The sequence below is a fragment of the Paroedura picta genome, chromosome 7 (genome assembly GCF_049243985.1).
Source record: "Paroedura picta isolate Pp20150507F chromosome 7, Ppicta_v3.0, whole genome shotgun sequence".
NCBI classification, from domain to species: Eukaryota; Metazoa; Chordata; class Lepidosauria; order Squamata; family Gekkonidae; genus Paroedura; species Paroedura picta.
Window position 1 is genome coordinate 101,007,635 of NC_135375.1, and position 26,585 is coordinate 101,034,219.

Consider the following 26,585-nt stretch of genomic DNA (forward strand, 5'->3'; position numbering starts at 1 on the left):
GCTTATGCCGTCTGGTGCTGAGCTCCCTCTGCATATTCAGACTCTGCCCACCTGGTCTAGGTGCCCCCATCTTCCCAAATGAGATGGACAGCTTTCAGGGACAGAGAGCCTGTCAGGACTGGTAGATGCTCCATTGCTTTCCTCAATCTCACCTGCTTTATTGACCGTTTCAGTGTTTATTAACATCCTTTTTCTTCACTCAAGCCTTTGGTAGCTAACAGCTCCCTGCAGTGAGTGAATTTTGGTTGGCGGTGTTTGGACTGATTATGTGTTTGTCGGGGCTCGCTCTCTCCCTCTCTTATTAAAGTCCGATAACGTGTGCTCTCTTCTCCATTATGAATGCTTTAAATTTGTTCTCATGCCACCTTGGGGGCCTGAAACGGCAGAAAGGCAGGGACCAAGCAGTTTTAAATAATGAGGAAGCACATTGTCTGCTTCAGCAGAGACAGGGGGAGTTGAAGATTTGTTTGGTTGCATATTTGTTTGTTTTGTAACTCTTATTGCGCTTACTTTTCCAGAGTGGCTTCTATGTGGTTCTGAGGCCATTCTGTAGGTATCGCTGGGCTCAAGCATTTGGGATGCGTATAGCAACAAAACCATTGTGTGCACCATGGAAGCAGGGAGAGAACTTTATACTCCAGGGGTTCCCAATGTGTCCCTGGGTGCCAAGTGTTTTCAGGAAGTGGGAGGGGCCAGGTAGGGCTTTTGCCCATCCAGGATTCTGATTGGTCATTAGAGATTTGATTGGCTGTGCACATTGTTTTAAGTATTGCTTTGACAGCAGCTGCCACCAGAGCACAAGGATCTGCACAGGACAGTCATTTTGTGGCTGACTCCACCCTCCTGCAGTGATAAATCTGTGGCAAGCATTTTGTTGCTGTGCCCCCTGTTGTGTATGGAGACAGTTTGCTCAAGAGCTGCAATATGCAAATGAAGGATCCTACCGTGGCCAATGATTGGCTTGTATTAGGACTCTGTTATAGACCAATCAGACGGCTCTGTTCAGGACCAATCAGGTTCCTTGGCAATCCAGCTCAAATGTATATAAATTCCATGAGTCCCTGTGATTGTTGTTCCAGTTTCCAGTTGATGTTGACATTGAATAACAAGCAGCTGGATTTCAAGAAAATGTGTCTGTCTTGGTGACAAAAGCCACGTCTGAATTCCAAACACGCCCCCCAGCTTCAAAAGGGTTGGGGACACTGGTCTTTGGCATCCCATAAAGCTCTTCTTCAAGGCTGGGATATAAACGGCTGCTTTTGCAAGCCCAGTATCATTTCCCTCCCTTCCTCTTATTTTCCTTTGGAATGCCATATCCCAAACTGCTTTTCAGACTCCTGTTCGGGCGCTGTTTGCCATGCAGGATGGGGGAAGAAGGTAGCGTTTAGGAAACATGAACCCCTCCTCCAGGGTCGAGTGTAGGGAACCAGTTGCATGTTAATGTTTCAGATTGTGGTTTGTGTATTTGTATCCAAGTTTTGTTTCCTGATGTCAATCAGCTATTCTTGTGGGTTTATTTTTAAGCGACTTGCGCAAGTGCTACATGCCGGCAGGGGGATACAACACAATGTCGTCCTCAGCGGAGCAAAACCCTTCTAAGCCCATTGGCTTCAGCCCGCTTAGAAGAGTGGCAACTCTGTTTAGGATTGCACTGTGGGTCTCATAAAACTCTCTGCCGGAGTAGCGTGAACTGGCAGACCTTTTGTTCCCGTTTCCTTTACTCCATCCCTTGGGTTTCACTGTGTCTTTTGATCTTTGATCTACTCCATTTCTGGACCTTTCTCCGGCCATCTCTGTATGCATCTGCTTTTCATTTTTTATCTCTGCTACTCTCAACCACCCCTCAACAAAAAACCTCTCTTCCCTTTGCTTCTTTTCTAGCATCTCCTTGTTTACTTGTAGGGGAGAAATACATTAAGCAAAGCCGTGTGCCAGTTCAGACGTAACGTGAAACCAAACTGGGAGATTCGACTTGCAGACAGTCACATGAGTCCTCAACAAAGGATCGTTTCACCATTTTTATCCCTAGCCCAGGGTCTGTGACCTGAGTAGCCCACTCTTGTCAGATCTCAGACCTGTGAGATCTGACAGTGCTTGAATTGGATACCCTGGCCAGTGCTTCAACTGGATACCACCAAGGAAGTCAAAGACAGGCAATGGCAAATCACCCATGAACATCCCCTGCCTCTGAAAATCCCTCAAGGTCACCCTCAGTCGCCTAAGACTTGATGGTGTGTGGGGGGGGGGATCTCTACAGCCGGGGAGCAAGTGAAGGCTGCAGTAGGGAACCAGCCTAGATTGAGCTGGGTGGGATATCTATGTTTAGCTATCACACAAAAATATTGATGGTTCTAATAAGCTGGTTTCAAACCATGGTTTAAGATCCTGGTTCTACTTGCCTAACTAACTAGGGTGCGCCCACATTGAGACAATCAGGCAAATCCTTGAATTCAGCCATGAATTCACATTTTGTCCAAACTGAAACACGTTGTTTGTCGTTTCAGCCAAGTCTTTTCCGACTCGTGGTGACTCTGTGAACAATGACCCGCCATCCAACTCTGTCTGCGGTCATTTCTTTAAGTTCTTGTAAGATCGATCCACTGATGTCTTTGATTCTATCCATCCATCTCGTTCTTGGTCTACCTCTGCTTCCACTTCCTTCAGTCATGCCAACATAGTCATCACGAAACATACTCTGTGCTTAGATGTGTATTCAGAAAATTGAATTGGTTGGGCTGGACAAGACCTTGTTTCCTTGGCTTCTGATATTATCTGACGAACGCGGTTTCTTTAAATCTCCTGCCTAATATACATACCTGGCAGATTTGCTTTTGTCCTCAGTTTCCAGTTCCCCTCCCCCTTAGCAGTGCCTGCACTGAGGTACCCTTCTAATCACACTCTGTCCTTCGCATTCTGCCTTTATAATAACCTAGCAGCAGGAAGCAGATTGGAGGACGGGAAGAAAGTTCTGATTAAGAGTGCTAAATCCCATCCAGCGTATCTTCTCCCTGTTTGCTCAACCCGTCTGTGCTTTTTTTGATGGCAGGAGGTCATGAGGGAAATCTGTGCAGGGGCATAAAGAGAGAGACAGAGAGAGATGTGAGGAGGGGGAGAGTGAAAGAAAGGATGTAAAAGACAATCAGGCTGGTGGACAGGAATGTCTGCATGGGGTCCCATGTATAGCATCTCATGACCTGCAGCATACTCTTGAGGAAGGTCGGCTCATGATTACAAGACGCTTATTGGACACTGAAACCTCTTGCCTTGATCAGGGCCTGTTTTTGAAATATTAGAGGCCTCCGATAGTTTTATCTGGCCTTCTAGTCCACAGAATTGTCTATTGGTCCATAGCGTTTTATGTAAAGGAGCCGACTGGCTATAACATTTATTGTATGTTTTATGTACACTGGTTTTATGGAAATATATATTCAAGATTTGCTTTTTTCCCAACCCTAAATTTAATCTGGAGCTTTGATGAAATAAAATGTATCATTCATACCATGGCATGGATAATTGTACCGCTTGGCACATTTATGAAATTTAAAGCATAAAGGCCTAACAACGCAAGCCTAAGCAAAATTATACCCTTTTCAGTCCATGGAAGTTAGAGAGACCGAGGCCATGAACATCTTACTGAAGATTTTCAAAGCACCAAGTCTTTAATCTTGGCTTCAAATTCCATGCCTGCCTTACAAATCACTCTTTTCCCTCCAGTATGTTTGGTCTGCAGCTACAATAAAAGTGCACTTTTCTAAATCAAGGTGGAACATCACTTGTGGCGTGTAGCGGCATAAGGTGTTTTTTTTAAATTATGCAATTGCTCTATTGCTGTAGCACCTTCCATTTAAATCCTTGTGGTTCAAGTTTCATGCATGCATTTTAGCATTAGTGCACTGCATGAAAGTGAACAGAAAGGAATGCAAGCAAAATGTTGAAATGGACAAGACTTTTTTTAAACTGATAAACGGGTGCAAAGCCCTGTTTTCCATTTTGGGAGCACTAGGGGATTCTCAGCTGTGTTATCAACCACTGTAAAAATGGGACAGAGTCACATTAACTCAAAATCTGGAGGAACATTTTGAGTGTATAGAATGCACAGTAGCATTCACGGACACTGGCTTTGCAAGCTTTGATCATTTGCAACATATGTGCGTGCATGCATGCAGAGCTGTGCAAAACAGGGGCAACTGTACCATGTTTTGTGCAAGGCTACCACGGAGTTCTCTGGCAGAAGCTCTGGAGAGCTTTTTTAATCTTTTGCTACTAAATTAGGGGGGAAACAGTTGGGTATTTATTGCCGATACCCTGGCGCAGCTGCATAGTAACGCTAATTTCCTGCTGTTCCTTGCAAATTTCATTGTTTTCTCCTTGTGATTCTCTAGTTTAATCCTGCACAATGGTCAGGATCTTGGCAGTTTTTAAAAGCCTGTGCAGATTGCCCTCTGTCCTCCAAAGGGATCAGGCCCCAGCAATTCACAAAGTTTGGTGGTTGCAGAAACTCTCTGTGGTTCAGTCATCATTTTAATGTTAGACTTCCAGAGATTGCCAAAATGCCCTTCCCCCAAAAAACACTTCCTTTATTAAAACATTAAATGGGGAAATGTTTTCAAAGCATTAGGTTTCCCAGCCCAATTTCTGTCTTTTTTGTACCTCATGTCAGTTGCATTCTTCACTGAAGATTCTCACTCCTTTATTTTGTTTGCATGCAGCACTGAAGATCCTTTTTTTTTCTTTTTTGTACTGGGGATGCTGCTGTTTGCCTCTTCTCCATTCCCCCTTCCAAGTCAATATGAGCAGGAAATGCAACCTTGCACAGCTCTTTTGAAACTTTCCTCCCGTGGTTTAACTTTTTTAAAACTCAGGGATCTGAGTTTAGCGATAGTCTCATATTGCGAGACTCGTGCTCGTAAAAAAATTAAAATTTAAAAAACAAGGGAGCAATGGAGCTTGCACACCAATGAAAGGGTGAGGATGGTGGAAGCTGCAGAGTGGTTAGAACAGCCTCAATATGGGCACTGAGGGGAAATCCAAGGGAATCTATATGCTTTTGAATTAACTTCCGCATGGAAGTGAAATAAGGGGGAAGTTGGCACAAAAGCAATTTCAGAAAACCCAGGGAAACAGTAACCAGAAAGGAAACTGAGCGCTGAGGGGAGGAAAATCAATGCAGATTTGACAAAGAAAACCCTACAGGTGTGCATAGTGGAAGCAAGGGAAAGCACTTGTGTACAAGCGCCTCCTTCAGTAGCCTCCCACTTCTTTACCTGATAGGGGAAAAGTCTAAAGCAGTGGTGTTGTGCTGACAGCAAAACATCATTGCTGGCAACTTCCTGGAAGTCATATTGTTCACGATGTGTCACAACACTCTAGGAGTCGGACAAAAGTCTATGGTTTTACCACAGAGTTTTGTCAAAATCTTAGGAAGTAGCATTGAGAGCCAGTGTGGTGTAGTGGTTAAGAGCAGCAGCTTCTAATCTGGTGAGCCTGGTTTGATTTCCCGCTCCTCTGCATGCAGCCAGTTTGGTGACCTTGGGCTACTCACAGTCCTGATAGTGCTGTTCTGGCTGAGCAGTCCTGCCAGAGCTGTCTCAGTCCACCTACCTCACAGGGTGTCTGTTGTGGGGAGAGGGAGGGGAGGTGATTGTAAACCACTTTGAGACTCCCTTGGGCAGTGAAAAGCAGGGTATAAAAACCAACTCTTCTTTTTCTGATGTCATGCCAGAGTGTGTTGCTACTTCTGGGTATTCACCAGCATGATGTCTTTCCCCCTACCCCTGCTCCCTATGTCTCTTGTAGTTAAAGTGCTTCCTAGGGTGTAACTCTGTTCAGAATACAAACCATATTAGGAATATATGCAATATTGCTGCACCATGTGTTATTTTAGTATGTGCATCATAATTTTTGCCATATGAGAAACAGGAAAAAAATAAAACTTGAAAATGGGAAACACACATTTCTGTAGTAAACAAAAGAAAGTGGATTATTTGGACATAAACAGACTTGTACAGTCACAGCAGGTCTGGCATCAAATTTGGATGTTGAGTTAAACCTCACATTGAAAACAATAGCATTTTAGTCGCGGGCAAAATTAGTTCCTTTTAAACTCTAAACACATGCTTGAAAACATGCTGTATGTGCCTGCAGAAAACAGAGGAATTATTCTCTAATGACGTAAATGATTGATTGATAAATATTGTCAGTCATTCCAAAACTGAAAATATTTCACAGAGCTGTTTTTTTCTTTCCAGCATTCTCTCCAAATTTCCATTTTTCCTGCTGGGAAAACTGAGGGTAGTTCATTGCAAAAAGCTTCTCTATCCCCAATATTTTTCCAGCTCCCCCTGCCATGAGGCAGCATGGTGGAGTGGTTAAAAGTGTCAGACTAGATCAGGGTTTCTCAACCAGGGTTTCATGAAACCCTCGGGTTACTTGATGGCCCTGAAAGGGTTTCCTGAATGGGTGAGAGTTATTTAATTTTATACATTTTTAAAATTTGTTAAACATTTACCAGGTATATGGTCATGTTGACCTCCCCCCCTCCCAAAATGGCCAATGATGGGCCTGGAGGTGGTAGGAAGGGGAGGGGCCTCAGGTGGGTGTGTCCACAGCTCTGCTTCCCAACCATATTCTGCTCAATCGCACCACTTCTGGGGTTTCTCAAAGCCTGGAAGAATGTTTCAGGGGCTTCTCAATGGTAAAAGCTGGACTGGACTCTGGGAAATCCATGTTCAGATCCCCTCCCACCATGGACTGTTGATTGATGGGCCTTGGGCCAGTCACACACTCTCAGCCTCACCTACCAGGGTTGTGAGGATAAAACAGAGGAGAGAAGAGTGATAGGATATATGTAAATAAAATTAATCAATATTACTCCCCAGGACTATATTTTGCCCTGGGTTGCCTCTCAGCTGCTCTGCTAGCCAACTGGACAGCTGAGCTTTTCTTTCTTCTCGTTCCTGTATTTCTCCCAGCTTCATTCCCTTTTCTCTTAGCTGGAGGCATTCCTTCCTTCCCTTTCCCCCTCTGCCTTTCTCCTGCCTTTCTGGCCCCAGTGTCTTCTTTTCCCTCCCTGAGGATCTGTCCTTTCTCCATCCACCCCATGCCGCTTCTTCCACTCAGATGGCAGCTCGGGAGGAGGAGGCGGCGGGGGCAAAGAAAGTGGGTCAGCGTCGCTGAGCGCGAGTCGTGCCCAGCTGAACCATAGTGGCAGGCTGACTCCATGCCAAGCGGAGGGGAAGAAAAGGCTCTGATGGGCCGGAAGGGGGAGGCGATTCCGGCCTTGACTTGATGGGAAGAGGCAGCTCTCTGTGCCCCCTGAGGTGACACTCCTCCAACCTCAAGTGCGCAAGGGCTCAGCCGGTGCTTTTCCCTGTCCAGCCTTGTGTGCGGAGTCCAACTATCTGGGCTTCTGTGGTGGACAGAGGTTCTTGCTGGGTCGGTCCATCTAGCTCAGAACTTCCACTTCCAGAGATACCCACCCAGCTTTGGAAGCTGGAAGAGGGAGGGAACCAGCCCTCTGTTGCTCTGGAAATCTCATTCATCCAGTCCTCTGGGATTTCAGGAGGCAATTCCTACGGACTTTTCTTCCAGCCCGGGGACTCAAAGTGGCTGATCCGGCTGAACCTGCAAACACAATTTCTAAAAAAACAGATAACATCTCAGTAGAAAGACTTGAGGGGCAGGATCGCTGCCTGTGCCTCGCGGCCGCCTGTCCCTCTAACCACACACAAGCCAGTTGGCCCCCACGGCTGTCCGTCCGGGCCTCTTTCGCCAACGTGGGAAACGAAAAATGCAAGTTGCTGAAAATTTTAGGTCACGGTGAATTTTTTTCCAATTATCTTTTCATTAGGAACGTGGGGGGAAGCTCGAACATCTGCGGAACACATTTAATCCCTGCAAATCGGCTTTGCTGGTGGTTTGATTTCATTTTGCTATTGTCCCTCTTTTCAAGCAGAAAGGGAACAGGAAACCTGGAGGAGAAGAAATAGGGGGTTTCCCCGGTGAATCTCCCTAATACAGAGATAGCCACTTCACTGAGTCTCCTTCACAATCCTCTGTGGAATTATTTTTGGCCCCTTCTATAGAATAGGTCAGCCACAATTCACTATCCCAGCTTGGCCAGGGTCAGCATAGCCTTATCCCTACATCCTCATTAGCTCTTACGGTTGCCAGCTCTGAGCTGGGAAATACTTGGAGATTTTGGGCATGGAGCCGAGGAGAGCTGAGTTTGGGAAAGGGACTTCAATGGGGTATAATGCCATAGCACCCATCCTCCACAGCAGCCATTCAGCTGTCTGTCTCTTGGAGATCAGTTGTAATACCAGAGATCTCCAGCTACCCCCTGGAGGTTACTATAGATATTACTACAATTGTTACAGAATAAATGAAGTAAAGGGTTCTTTGTTCTTGTTTATTGTCGTGTAGGATCCAATCAGCCTCTTGTGGCGCAGACTGGTAAGGCAGTAGACATGCAGTCTGAGGCTCTGCCCATGAGGCTGGGAGTTCAATCCCAGCAGCTGGCTCAAGGCGGACTCAACCTTCCATCCTCCCGAGGTCGGTAAAATGAGTACCCAGCTTGCTGGGGGGTAAACGGTAATGGCTGGGGAAGGCACTGGCAAACCACCCCGTATTGAGTCTGCCATGAAAACGCTAGAGGGCGTCACCCCAAGGGTCAGACATGACCTGGTGCTTGCACAGGGGATACCTTTACCTTTTTACCTTTAGGATCCAACCAGGTCCAAATATGATGAGTATCCAAATCGTGAAATTCAACTGCATATCGAAGAACCAAAGGCTAATATATATACTATATTATTCAATGTCAAATGGCACTGAATGCAACATCTGGCCAGCTGTTGGCTAACATTAAAATGATGACTGAACCACAGAGAGTTTCTGCAACCACCAAACTTTGTGAATTTACATTCAAAGGACAACTATTAAGGAAAATTTCCATTTCAAAACAGGACATATCTAGAAACAGTTCTGGTTGGATCCTACACGGCAATAAACAAAGAAGAGCGAAGAAACTTTTGTTTCATTTATTCTGTAATATTTTTAGTGATATCTGTACTAGCCTTGGGATAGTTTTTTTTCCCTTTCTCTTATTGTATTCACTACAAACCACCCCACTTGGAGGTTGGCAATCCTACTAGCCCTGTTTCACATGCCACAGTGAATGCACATGCAACCCTCATGTCTGCACATACACCTGTCTGTAAAAAAAAGAGCTAAGGAACATCACTTTGCAAGTGAAACAGGAGCGCTGACTAGCTTGTAACACGAGAGTTACTCTACCCCTCTCTAAAGAAAAGGCAAGTGTACGATGTACATGGATTGTGCCTGGGGAGGCCATAACTTGTGAACAGGACTGTTGAGTGTCTGCAAAGGCCAGCAGGGGCAATAGCTACTGGCCCTTGTCCATCAAGTTTTAAGATCCCAGTTTAAATGAAATTAAATTAAAGCAGTCAGGCAAAGGAAGAAATGGTCATGGATCACCTGATTTTGTTTTTAATCAAGGAGATCTGCGCAAATGTTCTTATTAACGCCAGCCTTGTCGCTTGCAGATGATTCTTACATATGCCACAGCAATTACCTTCTTGAGCATTCCCCGCAGAGCGATATAGGATAACGGATGGCCTCTTTAACATCGTAATGGCTGCCTGGGGTTCGGGGCGGTTGGCAAGATTTGCATTATAATTTTATTTTTTTTAATTCCACTGCCTGCTTAATTCAGAGTGCTTTTTTTGAACTGATTAAAAGGTTGTCGGGGAACAGTTTAATCAAACCATTTTACGAGATCTAGCGTTCTCCTGTAGAGTTTGGGGGAAAGACTTCCGTTGAAAGAGCCCTCGATCCCCATCTGGTTGCGCGATTTCTCCCCGTCTTTCAAAGTTAGAAGGTACGAGAAACACAAGGATGCCTCCTAAAACAGCAGCCCTGAGTTGCATTCCCGTCGTCCTTTTCCAAAGGCACGGCAGAACTTGCCTTGGGTTCTAATGTCATTACTCTGGGTTCTAATGTCATTACAGTGTTTCCCTGCCTTCCAGGCCTCACAGGCGGACTGTAGCAGGAATGGGGAAATGTCTGGCATAGTTCCACTGGAACATGAGTCGCTAATGAGGCCACTCAAAAAAGTATCCTGGGAAGAGTACAGAAGAGGGCAACCAAAAGGATCACAAAGGAGGGAGCATTTGAGCGAAAGCACAGTACCAGGAGTTGCAACCGGCTGGTCTTGTCTTCCTTTCCTGCAAGAGAGAGGTCATTCCTTCTCAACACTTGGAAAGAAGAGTATGCAGCAGGTGAAATTGTGGCCTGTAGCAGTAGACTGATGAATGAACGCTGTCTGCTTTTTCTTCTGAGGTTCTCAGTTGCAGTTCCTGGTGGAAACAAAGGGGTACGGTGAAGTCCTAAGGTTTTATGGGCAGGGACTGTGAGCCTTCCAAAGCAGCCATTTTCTCCAGGGGAACTGACCGCAATAGCCTGGAGGTCAGCTATCATTCCAGGAGACATCCAGGCCCTGCCTGGGGATTGGCAGCCCAATTTATAGGTCCAGTCCCTGGAGTGTAAGGAAAGAGCTTTATCAGATTTGAAGCCGCTGCCTTCTGGAGGAAACTGTGTTGTACTAGGAAGACTGTAATCTCACTCAGTATACGGCATCTTTGCAAATTCGTGTCGTCCCTTGGGAGATTCAAAGCGACAGCATAATAAGACTGTTCCGTCTGTGGAATGCTGGGAGAGGTAAGCTGCCCTGGGGGCCAGACCCTCCTCCTCCCAGCCAGCAAGAATTTCTTGCATGATCCGGGAAGGCGGGCAAGAAGAAACCCCGGCCTACCACCAAGGATGGGAGATTCTCTGCTCCTTTGTTTGTCTGCAAGAGGAAAACACCGGAGGGCAAATGCCAAATCCAAAACAGCGATTCTTTGTCTGGCCTGGTGCAGTGCCGTGAACTGGGCGGGACCGCCACTCCACCTGCCTGTCAGACCCCCTGAAGTATAAACTCTGCTGCCACCGATGCAGGTCCCGCTCACATATTAAGTCCCAGTGGCCGAAATTTTAGAGATGCTTACTCTGCCGGAAATGGCACGCGCAGTAGGGCGTACGGACAGTGGAGCGTTGCTTTCATCTCATAAATAATTCTTCATCTGCTGACGAACAACTCGAGGGGAAAGCAGTTTCTCTTCCAAGCCTTTTCCCATCACATGTGACATTGCCCCTGTCCCACCCTGTGTGCCGTAATTCCTACCTGCCCCCTCCCCTCCAAGTGTTGGGACACACTTGCTTCAAACTTTCTGTGTTTGTCAGATGTCAAATGCCTCCCTCGTGCTTTGCTGTTCAAGGGTTGGCAACAGCACAGAAACTTGTCAAGTAATGTTGATGCAGCCCTCTGCCCAGTTGTCAAATCCATGCAGAATCAGGGCTAAATAGGGCTTAAACTGAAGAGAGAACCAACAGCTGGCCAGATGTTGCATTCAGTGCCATCTGACACGGCTCCTAATGTCCCTTTCTGATATTTTCTCCGGTTGCAGGAGAAACAGGCCACTCTTTCCTGCGAATGTCTCTCTTTTGAATTTTGTTTCTCATATGGAAAAAAGGACATATTAGCATGCCTCCTTTCCAGACACGTGAGATCTGTGCCGAACAACAGGAGTTTTTTTGGGAGGGCAGGGGTTGGGGGACAATGAGGGTTAGGGGAGAAAAAACAGACATTTTTGAAGAGGGCATTGAAATAGATATAATGCTTGCTTTCCTATCAAACCCAAACTTATTTAGCTGCTTGATTAATATAAAACACCGGATCAGGTTTAAGGTGCTGGTACTGACCTTCAGTGTCATATGCATTCAGGGTCCTGCGTACTTTAAGGACTGTCGATTTGCCTATATTCCCCAAAGAGTGAAACTCTATTTATTATTATTATTATTTATTATTATATTTATATACCGCCCTCCCCGAGGGCTCAGGGTATATATATACTATCTACTCCAACAATCTGGTAATCCCTGGCCCCAAAGAAATTCGCTTGGCCTCGACTAGAGCCAAAAGCTTTTCATCTGTGGCCCCAAACTCACCCACCTCACAGGGTGTCTCTTGTGGCGAGAGGGAGGGAAGGTGATTGTAAGCCGCTTTGATGCATTATGCACGGTAGCAGCTACTCTGGGCTGCCGCTGTGGCATTGTGGCAGGCAGAAAGCCCCGCCGTTCCCCATGTATGTATGGGGACAGAGCTTCCCAGGCACATGCCGGCTACCCCGGCGCAACAGCCTCGCACATGCAACGCAGGGCTGGAAGTACGGGAGCACATTGAAGCAGCGGTGTAGCAGGGATCGTGGAGATGGTGGGGAGCAGCATGCTGGTCTGCCAGCATGGTGGGGGTGGGGGACGCCTCTGTCAGCTCCATGGAGCCGTGGAGTCAGCAGAGGCAAGAGGGATGCCGTAGGTCGGGGGAGGAGCCAGGCCGAAAGCCTGACCTAGCCCTCTCCTGCACCCGCGGGAGACCCAGGCCTCCAGAAGAATCTGTGTTTCATTAACACAGGTCTTCCGAGGGCCTGGGTCGAGTCAGGCCTCGGATGGTGGTGGCGTCATGCATAATTGGGAATTTTCCCCGAAGCCCAGTCACCACCATCACCAGCCCATGCATAATCGGTCTTTGAGACTCTTTTCAGGTAGTGAACAGGGGGTATGAAAAACAACTCTTCTTCTTCAGTCTGACATGGAAGCTTCTCCCAGAGCATATATTAGTGGCCTTCCCCACATAACCTTTTAAGTTCATTGTCTTCTCTGGGAGCATGCAAGGTGCTGTTTGCTGGTACCCTAAATTGACGGCTTAATACCCAATTTGCTTACGTTGTGTCGCATGCTGTATGAAACATTTCTAGCAGCTGATTCTGTGTGTGGGGAGGAGGGTTGCTGGGGGATTCATTTCTCATTTTTATTCCATTTCTTTCCTTCCCACTTCATGTCCCACTTATAAAAAAGGGGAATTTATGCAGCCGTTTGGGGGTGGGGGAACAGAGCAAAACAAACCTTTGATTCTTTGCCAGGAGCTCTGTTTGCAAAAATGGGCACATTGAGAAATATCACACAAACAGCGCCCCATCCCCAAAAGCCGTCCAATCTTGCACAGTCATGTCTGCAGACTTGAGTTCTTACCTCAATTTAATTTTTTTCCCTTTCCCTCAATAAATCACACCGAGCTTCCAGTCTCCGGCACCTATTTTGAATCTGCTCAAGTAAAATCAATCTTGAGTCCTGACAACTCAGTAAATAGTCACAGGCTAGAATCTACTGACAATTTTGACAGTTTGGGAAGCCACTTTTAGAACTTCAAAATGTTTGTCTCATCAGCCACAATACAACTTTTAAAAAAGCACACACACAAACAAAGGAAGAAAACTGAAAAGGAAATTCCATCTTCCAAAATATAATGATGAATTTTGCTCCTGAAATCTCTAAGGGTGTATCCAGAAACAAAGATTATAGGTTTGGCATAAGAGAGCAGCTAGTAGAGAGAGAATCCAGTGCATATTTAGAGGGGAAATTTTGCTTTGGGACGTCTGTCCCAAATTTTCTTCGTTTTCAAACTACGTGGCACTATCCAAATCTGGCATGTGTGGACATCTGCACGCACACATCCCATTGATACGGATTGCCTGGAAGGAAAGCACACAAACACACACACACACAACTGGTCTGTTTGTTCTTTCCAAATCATGGGCATCCTTCCTGACAGCAGCTCAAACAAAGAGGAGGAGAAAGGTAGAAATTCCTAGCGGCTGCCAGTTTTGCCCAAAGTGCTATCACGGGAAGAAAACGGCACACAATTGCTCATGTTTGTGCCATGAACTTACAACAACTGTTTCCAAGTTTTATATGATCGTTGGTTTGTTTATAATCATATTTATAGGCCACCCCTATTGAACCAGTCATCTCGGGGCAGCTTACAGCAGTATATAAATAAAACCATACAATATATAAATCCATGAATAAAACACAATAAAAGCCAGCAGCACAGCTATTCCATTAGTGTAGGGCAGAGCAATTTCCAGGTAGTCTCCTGAATAAGAAGTGTAGGAGGATAAGAGGAGAATCTAAGTTGACAAGATTGTTTGTAACAAGTATGTTTCCAGGAAGCTATAAGTAAGGATTGTTACTCTCAAATAAGTGCAAAAATGTGCATTTTCAGAGTGAGAAGCCTTTGTAAATGAGGGGCTAGGGAGCTTTCTGCTGACTTGATTTTTCTGTGTATTAACTTGAGGATACAATGGGGAAATCCTCATTTCTTTGCTAGAAAAACTACTTTTTGTGGGTATGAGTGTCTCATTTGAGGTGGACTTTCCTGCAGTATGCCTTTGATCAACACAGGACCTGAGCAAAGAGAAAATTTTCGTTTCTCCAGATTTTGCGTGGTCAGCCAGAAAAACCTTGCTAGCAAATGGAGTTGCCATCCAGTTGCTTCTGGCTTTTGACAACCCTATGAATTAATGTCTTCTAAAACAGGGGTAGTCAAGCTGTGGTCCTCCAGATGTTCATGGACTACAATTCCCAGGAGCCCCTGCCAGCATTTGCTGGCAGGGGCTCCTGGGAATTGTAGTCGATGAACATCTGGAGGACCACAGCTTGACTACCCCTGTTCTAAAACATCCCGTTGTTAACAGCCACGTTCAGGCCTTGCAAACTGAACTGCGTGGCATCCTTGATTTGAGTCAGCCCATCTCATGCTTGGTCTTCCTCTTTTCTTGCTACCTTGACCTTTTCCCAGCATTGTCACCTTTTCCAATGACTTGCCTATTCATAATACGATAAAAGAACTATACCTTCAGTTTAATCATTTTAGTTTCGAGGGAGACTTGCGGCTTTATTTGCTCTAGAACCCACATATTTGTCTCTTTGGTGGTCCACAGTAGATGTAACACTCTTCAGCTATCGTAAACGTTGCTTAGGCTGGCGATGGAATTTGGTGTACTGGACCGAAATTTCAGCTGAAGCACTCTGGAATCCACCTCTGCCTGGCAGACCTAGAAATGGGGCTTTAGGTCAACCAGCTCAAGTGTTTGCACAAACATTGAATATAACGCAGCCTTTCTCAACTGTTTTACTGTTGAGAAACCCCTGGAACATTCTTCAGGCTTCAAGAAACCCCAAAGTGGTGTGATGGTGCAGAATATGGTTGGGAAGCAGTGGACACGCCCACCACGGGCCCCTCCCCTTCCCACCTCCTCCAGGCGCAGCCATGAGCCAAGGAGAAATATGTGCAAAATGGGTTCAGAATTTTATACAGAGCTGCCAAAGAAGCACACTGTGAATCTGGAAATCTGAGGTTTAAAAAGGATCAGAACGCATTTCCAAGCTGGCTTAAAGTGAAAAAAAACCACACTGTGGACTGCCAGTTGGCTAGCCGCACAAAGAGTTTCATGAGCGTCTTCAGCTTTTCATACGTTTATGCCTCACCCATGCAGAGGTTATGTCCATAAACATCTATTATGAATTTAGTAGCTTTTGCCATTTGTGAACGAGCTCCTGTTAAAGGTGCTCTAATCGGTTGGCTGCAGAGGAAAGGACCCACAGTAATGGGTTTAAACTACAAGTACAGCGATATAGGCTAGATATTAGGGGGAAAATTTCACAGTCAGAGTAGTTCAGCAGTGGAATAGGCTGCCTAAGGAGGTGGTGAGCTCCCCCTCACTGGCAGTCTTCAAGCAAAGGTTGGATACACACTTTTCTTGGATGCTTTAGGATGCTTAGGGCTAATCCTGCGTTGAGCAGGGGGTTGGACTAGATGGCCTGTATGGGCCCTTCCAACTCTATGATTCTATGTGAAGGGGAGGGCTGTGGCACAGCAGTAGAGCATCTGCTTGGTCTGCAGAATGCCCCGGGTTCAGTCCCTGGTATCTCTAGTCAAAGGCATTAGGTAGAAGGTGATGGGAGACCATGCAGAGCTGCTGCCAGTCTGAGTAGACAGTACTGATTTTGACCGATTAGTGATCCAGTTTACGGGTAGGCAGATTCACAGGTGTTCTTGTTTTGCTTACTAGTAGGTGGGGAAATGGGACCTGTTTGTGAAATGCCTGACTTTGTCGATTTAATGGATTTCTCTCTTCTTCCACCTTTTTTTTTTTAATCTCTAGCTTGTACTGTTGGTACTTTCAAGGCCTCTGTGGGAGACACCCCCTGCAGTCCATGTCCTGCCCACAGCTATTCTTCCACACCGGGCTCCAGCGAATGCGCCTGCCTGACCCGATACTACCGTTCGTCTTCGGACACCTCCGATGCCCCCTGTACCAGTAAGTACCTGGGAAGGAGATGGGCAGACATGACCAGCTACCCAAGATGGCCACAAAATGATGGAAATGTATACTGGAGTGCGGCCATAAAGACCGGCACCTCAAGACAGGCACCCCCACTGCCCTCTTCCTGGGCTAGCCTCAAAAGCTAGTAGGATGGTTCCCACCTCTTGTCCCCTCTCTCCACCGAGCAAAGTTTGTTTATTAAAATATTTATACCCCGCTTTCTTTTTTGTTCATATTGGAAGCCTTCCTCCAGTGAGTTGCAGCAGTTAAAGAGTGGCAAGCTCTAATCTGGAGAGGCCCGTTTGATTCCCTACTCTTCCACATGCAGCCAGCTGAGTGACCTTGGGCCGGTCACTGTTCTCAGGGCTGCTCTTGCAGGACAGTTCTCTTAAGAGCTCTCTCAGCCCCACCTACTTCACAGGGTGTCTGTTCCGAGGAAAACAAAGCTTGAGCCCAGTGGCACCTTCAAGACCAACAAAGTTTTCACCAAGGTAGAAGCTTTCGTACGCATCTACACTTTGTTGCGGAGACAGGAAGGAAAAGGTGTTTGTAAGCTGCTTTGGGTCTCCTTCAGGTAGTGAAAAGTGGAGTATAAAAAACCAGCTCTTCTTACTTCTGCAAACTAAGGAGCCTTCCTTCAAGGGAAGTGGCTGTTGGAGAAAGAGCCCCTCAAGTTTGAAGAGACCTCCTTAGGCTGAAAGAAGACCACCTGCGGAATGATCCTGCCCAGTGTTTCTTCCATCATGCCTGCTCCCTCTGTCACTCTTTCCCCCCATCCCTCTTGGTTTGTTTACTGCAGCCTTTCTCAACTTTTATTTGTTTGTTTGTTTATATACTGCCCTCCCCTTAGGCTTAGGGCGGTTTACATAAAAATGCAGAAAACGGTACATGGAACTCAGCTTTTCACAATATCGATAACATTAACATTAAACTGTAACAGAGGTAACAGAATATAACACTGCAAACAAGTCCAGAGTAAAACACACGTGTGGATCTCTGAGAGGGAGGGAACGGGGCCCTGTAGGTGTTGCTGGTCACCTGATCTCAACAAAATGCCTAATGGAAGAGTTCCCTTTTAACCATTGAGAAACCCCTGAAACATTCTTCCAGGCTTCGAGAAACCCCAGAAGTGGCGCAATCGTGCAGAATATGGTTGGGAAGCAGAGCTGTGGACACGCCCATCTGGGACCCCTCCCCTTCCCATCCACTCCAAGCCCATCGTTGGCCATTTGGGGGGGGGGGTCAACATGACCATGTTTAACATATTTAAAATAGATATAAAAAGCTAATTAACTCCCACCCGTTCAGGAAACCCTTCCAGGGCCGTCGCGAAACCCCAGGGTTTCACAAAAGCCTGGTTGAGAATCCTGGTTTATTGCCTTGAGGCCTTTCTTCATCCCCTTCTGCTCTCCAGCCCTACTCATTTGCCATCCATCCATTAGGTGGGATTTCCAAACACTTCCCTTATTATGCCAGCTGATGGGCAGGGCTGTGGGATGTTATTATGGCCAATGCTACTATGGGAGCAAAGGCTGAAGCTGCATTGATGGTTGTTCAGAGTTTCATCGATTGTTCATAAAGCAGCTTGGGAAGAAACCATTCAACAGCCACGTTGGAGGAATGGAATTTGCCTATGTCAGATTAAAAAAACAACAACAACAATGTAGTACATAAAATCTACAAGACGACATAATGTGGTTCTGGAAACACCATATAAAATACAGAGAGGAAAGCAGGAATTGCAAGAGTGGAGCATAGTACCGTGAAGTATTATATTCCCTACCATAAAATAACAAAATAAAATGGGATAGCAAAACGAGACGGGTAATAAAGATGCCTTATACTGGTATGAATGAATGTCTGAATAAAAGGGGTTTTTTTTTTGCTGGTTCAGACTAACATCAGAGCCAATATTTTCACAGCACCCTTTAGACACCTCTGGGGATTTCACACGAATGAGATGACAGGGCCTTCCCCTGGAAGCCAGCATGGTGACTTGGTTAAGGGCAGCGGCTTCTCATCTGGCAAGCCGGGTTTGATTCCCCACTCCGGCATGCAGCCAGCTGGGTGGCCTTGGACTCATCACAGCACTGATAGTGCAGTTATGACTGAGCAGTCCTGTCAGATGCTCTCTCAGCCCTACCTCCCTCACAGGGTGTCTGTTGTAGGGAAAGGAAGGGAAGGTGATTGTAAGCTGCTTTGAGACTCCTTGAGGCAGTGAAAAGCGGGATATAAAAAAAAAAAAAAACCTCCTTCTTCTTGTTTGTTCCCAGCATTTGATAATCAGAAGGACAGACTTCCTCTGTATATAGGCAGGTGTAGGTATCATAGCTAATATGTAGGTGTCATAGCTAATACCTCTTGACACAGACTTCTGTGTGGATTTTGCTAAGCCTTTTTGAGGAGGCATCTTAGACCTTTTGTGACAGTGAATTCTGTAAGGAACATATGAGGAAGGTCTTCTGCTTGTTTCCTTTGAATTTGTTTCCAGTACATGTCATTGGGTGTCCTCAGGTAGTCCTCCATTTTATCCTCATAGCCACCCGATGTTGTAGGCTAGCCTGGGAGTGTGTGATTGTGCCTCAAGGTCACCCACTGAGCTTCCATGGCGGAGAGGGATTTGAACCTTGGGTGTTTCCAGATCCTAGCCCTGCACTCTAACCACTAATCACAGAAAAAAATCCCTCTTGATTGTCCCATCAATGAAATATACTTGTTTGGTGGGTATACAAGAAGATGGTCTTTTCTATGCTAGTCCCACAATTCTGGGACAACTTCCCCCTGGCCTCCTCATTTTGGGTCTTGAGGAGGCAGTGGAAGTCAGTTTTATTCAGAACTGGATTTGGTTAAGTCTTGAATTGTGCTTTTTCTTATATTTTATTTTACATGTTTTATTGATGTTATAAACCACCTTGAGCTCCACATGGAAGACAGGCAGCTAATGACTTTTAAAGTAAAAAAAACCACTACACCAAATTGGCTATATAGCAGTTAGCAGACGTCCCCACCAAGATTCCCTTCCTTTTGTGCTTAGAATCATAGAATTTATGAGTTGGGAGAGACCTCCGGGGTCATCTAGTCCAGCCTCCTGCAGAATGGAGGAAACTCACAATGATCTATCTGCCTGTCTTTCGTTGTCACAATTCTTAATGTTTTTCTGCTCTCCTGTTTTGTTTTGTTTTGTTTTGTTTTACAGGCACCCCTTCGGCGCCTCGTGACCTTAGCTACGAGATTCTTGGCTCCAATGTCCTCCTGACCTGGCGTCTCCCCAAGGACCTGGGTGGCCGAAAGGATGTTTTCTTCAATGTCATCTGCAAGGTGTGCCCAACAGGGTCCCCGGGGCCTTGTGTGCGTTGTGGGGACAGCGTCCAGTTTGAGCCCCGCCAGGTGGGACTGACAGAGAGCCGAGTGCAAGTCTCCAACCTTCTGGCCCGTGTGCAGTACACCTTTGAGATTCAGGCCGTCAATCTGGTGACTGAGTTGAGCCCCGATGCCCCCCAATACGCTGCTATCAACCTTAGCACCAGCCAGTCAGGTAAGAAAGAAGGTTTGCAGTTCCTAACCCTCATTTTGCCTTCATATTGTTTCTTGGTGTAGTGGTTAGGAGTGCGGATCTGGCAAGCGAGGTCTGATTCCCCGCTCCCCCACGTGCAACCAGCTGGGGGACTCACTACAGCACTGATAAAGCTGTTCTGACCGAGCAGTAATATCTGGGCTCTCTCAGTCTCACCTCCCTCACAGGGTGCCTGTTGTGGGAAGAGGAAAGGGAAGGAGATTGTAAGCTGCTTTGAGACTCCTTCAGGTAGAGAAAAGTGGCGTATAAGAACCAACTCTTCTTCTTCCTCCTCCTCCTCCTCCTCCTCCTCCTCATCTATTTCTAATCTCATTTATCTTAACCTGCCCTATTCCCATCATGAGAAACAGTGCAGCAGTGCCTCAAATGGAGGATTCTGGCCATTGTTAAGTTTTGCCACAAGATGGGATACATGACACCTGGACCTGGATTGTGCAGGTTGACCTGATCTTGTCCAATCTTGAAAGCTCAGCAGAGTCGGCCCTGGTTAATATTTGTATGGGAGACCAGCTAGGAATTAGGGTTGGGTCATGGCAAAACCATGGTCTCCCAAATTAGGCTTGGGTCATGGCAAAACCAGCTCCAAGCTGCGACTTTGGGGCATGGAGGAGAGAAGGCATTTAAAGATTTCACTCCAAGCTCGTTCTTGCAGGGCGCTGGAAGGATATTTTTGTGCAGTCAAAGCAAAGTAGAGGCTTCAGAGAAGGCAGTGGTTCTTCCCTTGCCAATCCCCACGGCTGGTGCAGTGTTTTCCTCCCTGTCAGAGGAAGCAACAGTGGCTTGCAGATGACTTGTTCAGTGCCTTGCAGAGAAGACCGGGCAAGGCAAATGGACATGACAGCCATTCTGGGGTACATATATACACACACATATATGTACCTTGAGGTTGGCGCATGGTTCCTGCTGACGAAGGCTGAGTTGCGCCTCTGGATTAGGGATTAACAGTTCGACAGCCTTTGTGCATGAGCAACCCTTGAAAGACGATCAGAGGGCTTGCAGCCATTATTTTTTAAAGAGCCTGGACACTTTTTCCCCTCAAACGGATGACTCCCAGCGCTTAGCTGCCTTCGGTGGCTCTGAACAGTGGGCCGAGGAAATGAGCGGAAGATCTCGTCTTGCTCAAGCCCATTCTCCCTGACACGAGAAAGAGCCGCATCGGTAAATATGCATGAAATCGGGCTAGTTTTCCTTCCCGTGCAAGGAGAAAGCAAAGCCAGCCAGCCGTGTTTGCAGTAACAAGACTTGGGGGAAAGGAAGGCTGTCAGCCGCTTGCAAATAGCGTGAGGAAGAAACTTTTTAATGGGGACCATAATGGCCAGTTGTGTCAGGGTGCCCGTGTGCCATCCCATGTTCAGTTCTTCCCTTGTAAGCCCTTTGAAATCAATGGGCTTAGAGCGGAGTAACTCACCCTCGGATCACAGTGATAAGCCTCCCAGGGGTTGTTTCTTCTTCCTTTCAAGAAACTGTTTCTTCTTTAATATTAATGGAAACATTCTCAGAAACAAAGAAACGAACTGTCATTGCAAAAAGCAACTTTTAATTTAATGCACTACAAGGAGAATATATTACATTAAAGTACTTGTTAATGTTCTGATACACATACGATGTCGGGTTTTTTAACAGTCCCTTGATGCATTCCGTATTCTAAAACCACTTCTCTCCCCCCCTCCTTCCATCTAAGATCCTATAAAAGTACCTGTTTCTCTGGCTAAATCAACGGTTCTACACCCCTTTGGCCGCCACATCCGGTTGACTTATTTAAAGGAAAAAAGGACTCTAATTTGTGTTGATAGCCGCTGCTGCAGTTATCACAGAGCAGCTATAACATGTTCTGTTAAAACACACAACTCCTAACACCCTTTAATCTTGAGCGCTTATAACGGAGGGCCTTTGAATTCGGGCTAGGATCCGATTTCCCTGTCTTCCAGTAAAATCTGAAAGGGTGCCCTTCCATTTCTCATGTTCATCATGCAGCAGTTCTTTGGACTGGTGCCATGTTTCTGTTTATACTTTTCGAATGGGGACTCCAATGCACAGTTATGCTATTTCCGATACGGTTACACACGCAGCCCACGATAATCTTTTGGATCCCCTCTTTTTGTATGTAAATCTCTCACTGAGCATGCAAGCAGAGAAGTGTACCAAAAATGCCAAGTCACACGTGGGAAGCAGTACATCTCTGAGAAAATAAAGGGACGTTTTTGGCACATCACAAGGGGGAAACGTTCTACGAGGAAGACATTTCCGTCAGAACACATCCCGTCGAGGACTGCTCTCTGTCTCCCGCTAATCACTATTTCTGCCTCTCTCCTTCCACTGTCTTTCAGTTCTCCTTCCTTCCCAGTGTCCAGCCCCCCCCCCCTTTCCCTGCGTCACTGTTCCTCTCCTGTCCCACGGCTGTCTTTTGCCATGTCTCTTCCTCTCTTTGCATCTTTTCAGTTCCCATCAGCTTTTTAAAAATCTTCCACAACCCCATATTTCGGGACATTTTTTTCGCCATAAACAAACGTTACGGAGATGCCCCGGACTGCCTGTCTCGAGAGAAAGCATATGAGAGGTTGACAAAACGTAATCGGTGTGAATGGCTCTTCTGAAACGCAGGCAACCTCTGGGGCGGAAGGGAGCCAGAAGGATCTTTCTCAGATGTCAGAAAGCAAAGGAAAAGGCAGTGGTGGTTGGGGTCCAGTTGTATAACAGCACATGCACTTACGTACAGCACTTATGTACAGCACATGCACTTAAGTACGGCCAGTATCAGGGGCGAAGATTCAGGAATCAGTGATAGAGGCAAAAGTTGGGGATGAGGAGGATTCTTTGCAAGGCTTAAAAGGTCCGTTCTTGGATAGACAGCAGAGAAGCAGCATTATCATAGAATCATAGAATCAAAGAGTTGGAAGGGGCCATACAGGCCATCTAGTCCAACCCCCTGCTCAATGCAGGATCAGCCCTAAGCATCCTAAAGCATCCAAGAAAAGTGTGTATCCAACCTTTGCTTGAAGACTGCCAGTGATAATGATCACACACCAGTGAGAAAAATCTGTTCAGGGTCCCAGGCCCCAAGGAGATTAAGCTGGCCTCAATCAGAGCCAGGGCTTCTCTGGCCCTGGTCCCAGCCCAGCGGAGCGCACTGCTGGATAGGATCAGAGCCTCGCGGGACCTCTGACAGTTCCTCAAGAGAGAGCTATTTTGCCAGGCTGAGGCCAGAAGTAACATCAGAAACCGCTGACCCCTCTGTCTGACTCCACCAGGCTGAAACATAGAATCATACTCATAGAATCATAGAGTCATCTAGTCCAACTCCCTGCACTATGCAGGATACTCACAACCGTATCGCTCACCCACTGTAACTTGCCACCCCCTTGAACCTTTACAGAATCAGCCTCTCTGTTAGATGGCTATCCAGCCTCTGTTTAAAAATGTCCAAAGATGGAGAACCCACCACCTCCCGAGGAAGCCTGTTCCACTGAGAAACCACTCTAACTGTCAGGAACTTCTTCTGGATGTTTAGACGAAAATTCCTTTGGATTAATTTCATCTCATTCGTTCTGATCCACCCCTCCATGGCAAGAGAGAACAACTCTGCTCCATCCTCTACATGGCAATCTTTTAAATACTTGAAAATGGTTAACCTTCCCCGAAACCTTTTGCATGCCACCCTCAATGCCCATCTGAGAAAGCATGATGGGCAACTTTAATATTTTAAATTTTAATATTTAATTCGATGTTCTAATATTTGAAAGCTTAGATGTCGAATTAGGTTGAATAATTTAGTTTATTACATATTGGGATTTAATATGTATTTTATAATTTTGTAAACCACCCTGAGCGTTCAAAGATAGGGCAGAACATAAATCTCAAAATTATGTAATTAATGATCATCAGCTGTCAAGGTGCAACTAACTTAGGCCGACCCCAGGGCCATGGGGTTTTTAAGGAAAGAAATTAATGCAGGTGATTTGCCATTGCCTTCTTTTGCTGAGGAGCCCCAGCCTTCCTCGATGGGTCTCCCTTCCAAATATTAACTGGCCCCAACCTATTTAACTTCCGAGCTCCAACACAATTGGGCTGGATCTGCATGGAGCTTTTATTCCGATCCCAGGTCGGTCCAATCCCTGCCATCTACACTGAATGCGATTTCCATTTTGATATTGGGCAATTTAAATTTTCCCTCTGCAACAAGCATGATATCGAGGAGTGGATATAACCCTCGATATTTGTAAAATCGGCATGAATAAGTGTGCAGCTGTCTGCTTTTCCCAAAATAACTTGCTGCCAATGCTGTAGAAAAGCCAGGGTGTCAATTCAAAGGCTTCCTTGTTCCCAGGGTGCAAAGGGGAAGCCCTAACGTCTCTCAGCATAAGCTCCAGAAGCCGTATATTCTTTTGGCAAAGATTTGCCTCTTGGATTTATTCCCCCTCCTCTGCTGTCTCTAATCCTCTTCCCCCGCCTTCAAAAAAGAAAGAAAGAGGCTCCTGATGTACTTGGTGCCCCCCCCTTCTGAGCTTCCCTAATCACGTGCAGAACACTTTCTGTTTCAATGGGGGGGGGGGGGATAGAGGAAGACCCGAGTTCAAATCGATCTGAATTCAGCTGGATCTACAACAGAATAAACAAAGTAAGTGCAGAATCAGCCTAGGTCTTCCAAAGGTCTAATCTGCCTAGCAACAAGCACATTCTCAGCTAGCAGACAGCAGTCAGTAGATCAGGGGTGGTCAAATGGTGGCTCTCCAGATGGCCATGGACTACCATCCCCATCTCCACTTTCAGCTTTTTGACAGAATCTGGATGGCAGTGGCTGGAAACAGAACACTAGACTCTGTGGACTTCTGGACCCCATGCATGCATCATTGGGTATTGTGTGCAACAGCCGTCGATTGTGCCTGGATTTTCCTGCAGGGATGACACAGTCCCGTTTGCCATAGTGCAACAGTTGCACAATGTCTACTGTCCATTGATTCGAGGACGCAGACTTCGTCTGTTTCGACAGGGCTCCGCTCTGTGCTCTTGTGACTGGCGGTAGGGTGAGCAGGGAGTAATCAGGAGTGTGTTTGCGCTTGCCACCATGGCCATACATTCAGAAAGGATTCTACCTCCCCACCCCCTTATCTTGTCTTTCCTGCCTATGTGTGTAATGCAAAGGGGGAGGGGAGCTGTGGCAAAAAGAAAAGCTGCCAAGAGGGACGAATAGGCGGAGGTGGGGGGGGGGCGAGGCAGAGGGGAGGGACCCACGTGACAGAGGAAAGGAGGCCTCGTTAGCGTGAGCTGTCACTGTGAATCGAGGACAGCTCATCTCAAGCTTGCTCCTAATGATCTCAGGGAAGGGAATGGGAGTGGGGGGTGGGACAAAGCAGCATTCAGAGAGAACTTGGCCACAATAACCATCCAAAAAGGCACAGATATTCTGGAGAAGAGATTGTCAAGGTGCTTGTTCCGCTGAGACCCCCTCTGCAGAAAGTGCCGTTCCGTTGCCGTTATAAAGCTCAGGGAACAACCTTGAGGAAATGAGTCCCTCTCCATATTCATGCCCAGCTACACAGGATCCTATTATGGGCTTGCTATTGGCAAGGCAGCACATAAGTAGCACAGAGGTCCAGTGGCCCCCATAAATGACTAACAAAACGTAAGGTCTCGATGGATTGCAGCTTTGTTTTGCTTCTACAGAGTAGTCTCCGAGGGACCCCTTCTCTGAATATGTGCCCCAGATAATACGGCAGTCTAGCAATTGTAAGCAGTTAAAGATCCCTGGCCCCAAAGAAATATGCCTGGCCTCATCTAGAGGGAGGGCATTCTCGGCCATGGCTCCTGCCTGGTATAATGAACCCCACAGGAGGATCAGGGCCCCGACCGAACTTGCCAATTTCCATGAGGCCTGCAAGACAGAGCTCTTCTGCCAGGCCTGCGTTGAGGCCAGCCAAGAAGTTAGGTCATCTAATAGCAAGCCTCCCTCCCATCCCTTCCTCCACTGCCTAATTAATATCAGAAATAGTAAATCTCGGCGACAGTCACTGGTGCTGATAATGGTTTTAGTTGAGTTTCTAAAATGTACGGTTCGATTTCCATGTGAATTGATGTTATTGTTATTTCTATTATGTTATAGTTAACTGTTGTTCACCGCTCCAAGATGGCAGGGCTGAGAGGGGCGGTATATAAATGGATCAATAAATAAAATACGGCAGAGCACCACAACCTCATTAGCAACAGTAGCAATGTCTCCTGTGGTGGAGTGACAATAATGTAGAAATGGAAGTATATCATTCATGGAAACCCGAGCTCAGATTTTCTGTTAAAAAGAGGAAAGAGGGAGGACCAGCATGGTTTGATGGCCACGTGGCACTGGAGGATATCTTGCTTTTTTCATTTACACTTCCTTTTGCTGAAATATCTATGCATGCCTTTTCTGTCGAGCACGAATCAAATATCCATTCCCCCCCTCAGCCCAAGCTACCATTTGCCTTTGCAGTCATTCATCTCAGGGTGACGCTCAGCACTAAAAATAAAATAACAATCTCTTCTCTGGCTTCATCCTCTCCTGACAAGTCTGTCCGATGACCCTTCTGCACCGTTGCCTGTGAATGTCACCGCCTCAAACTGAAATCCTCCTCACACCTTGGCAGTTTTGGGGCTTCTGGCCTCTCCAAATCCCATTGCTCCGACTCAAACGCATGCCAGGAAGCCTGCTTTCGATCTTCTGGCAGCTCCAGAGCCGCTTAGGCAGCATCTCTCGC

The 26,585-nt window shown here is 46.4% G+C and overlaps 1 protein-coding gene across 2 annotated transcripts in view; it reads left to right on the plus strand.

The window, feature by feature from the left end:
* The window catches only part of LOC143841429 (ephrin type-B receptor 5), a 181,860-nt gene that overhangs the window by 113,165 nt on the left and 42,110 nt on the right, over positions 1-26,585 (plus strand). For both annotated transcript variants that reach the window (XM_077345718.1, XM_077345719.1), the window contains exons 5-6: positions 16,125-16,280; positions 19,483-19,821. In XM_077345718.1, the coding sequence (XP_077201833.1) occupies positions 16,125-16,280; positions 19,483-19,821 (495 nt within the window). The remainder of the gene's footprint in view (positions 1-16,124; positions 16,281-19,482; positions 19,822-26,585) is intronic.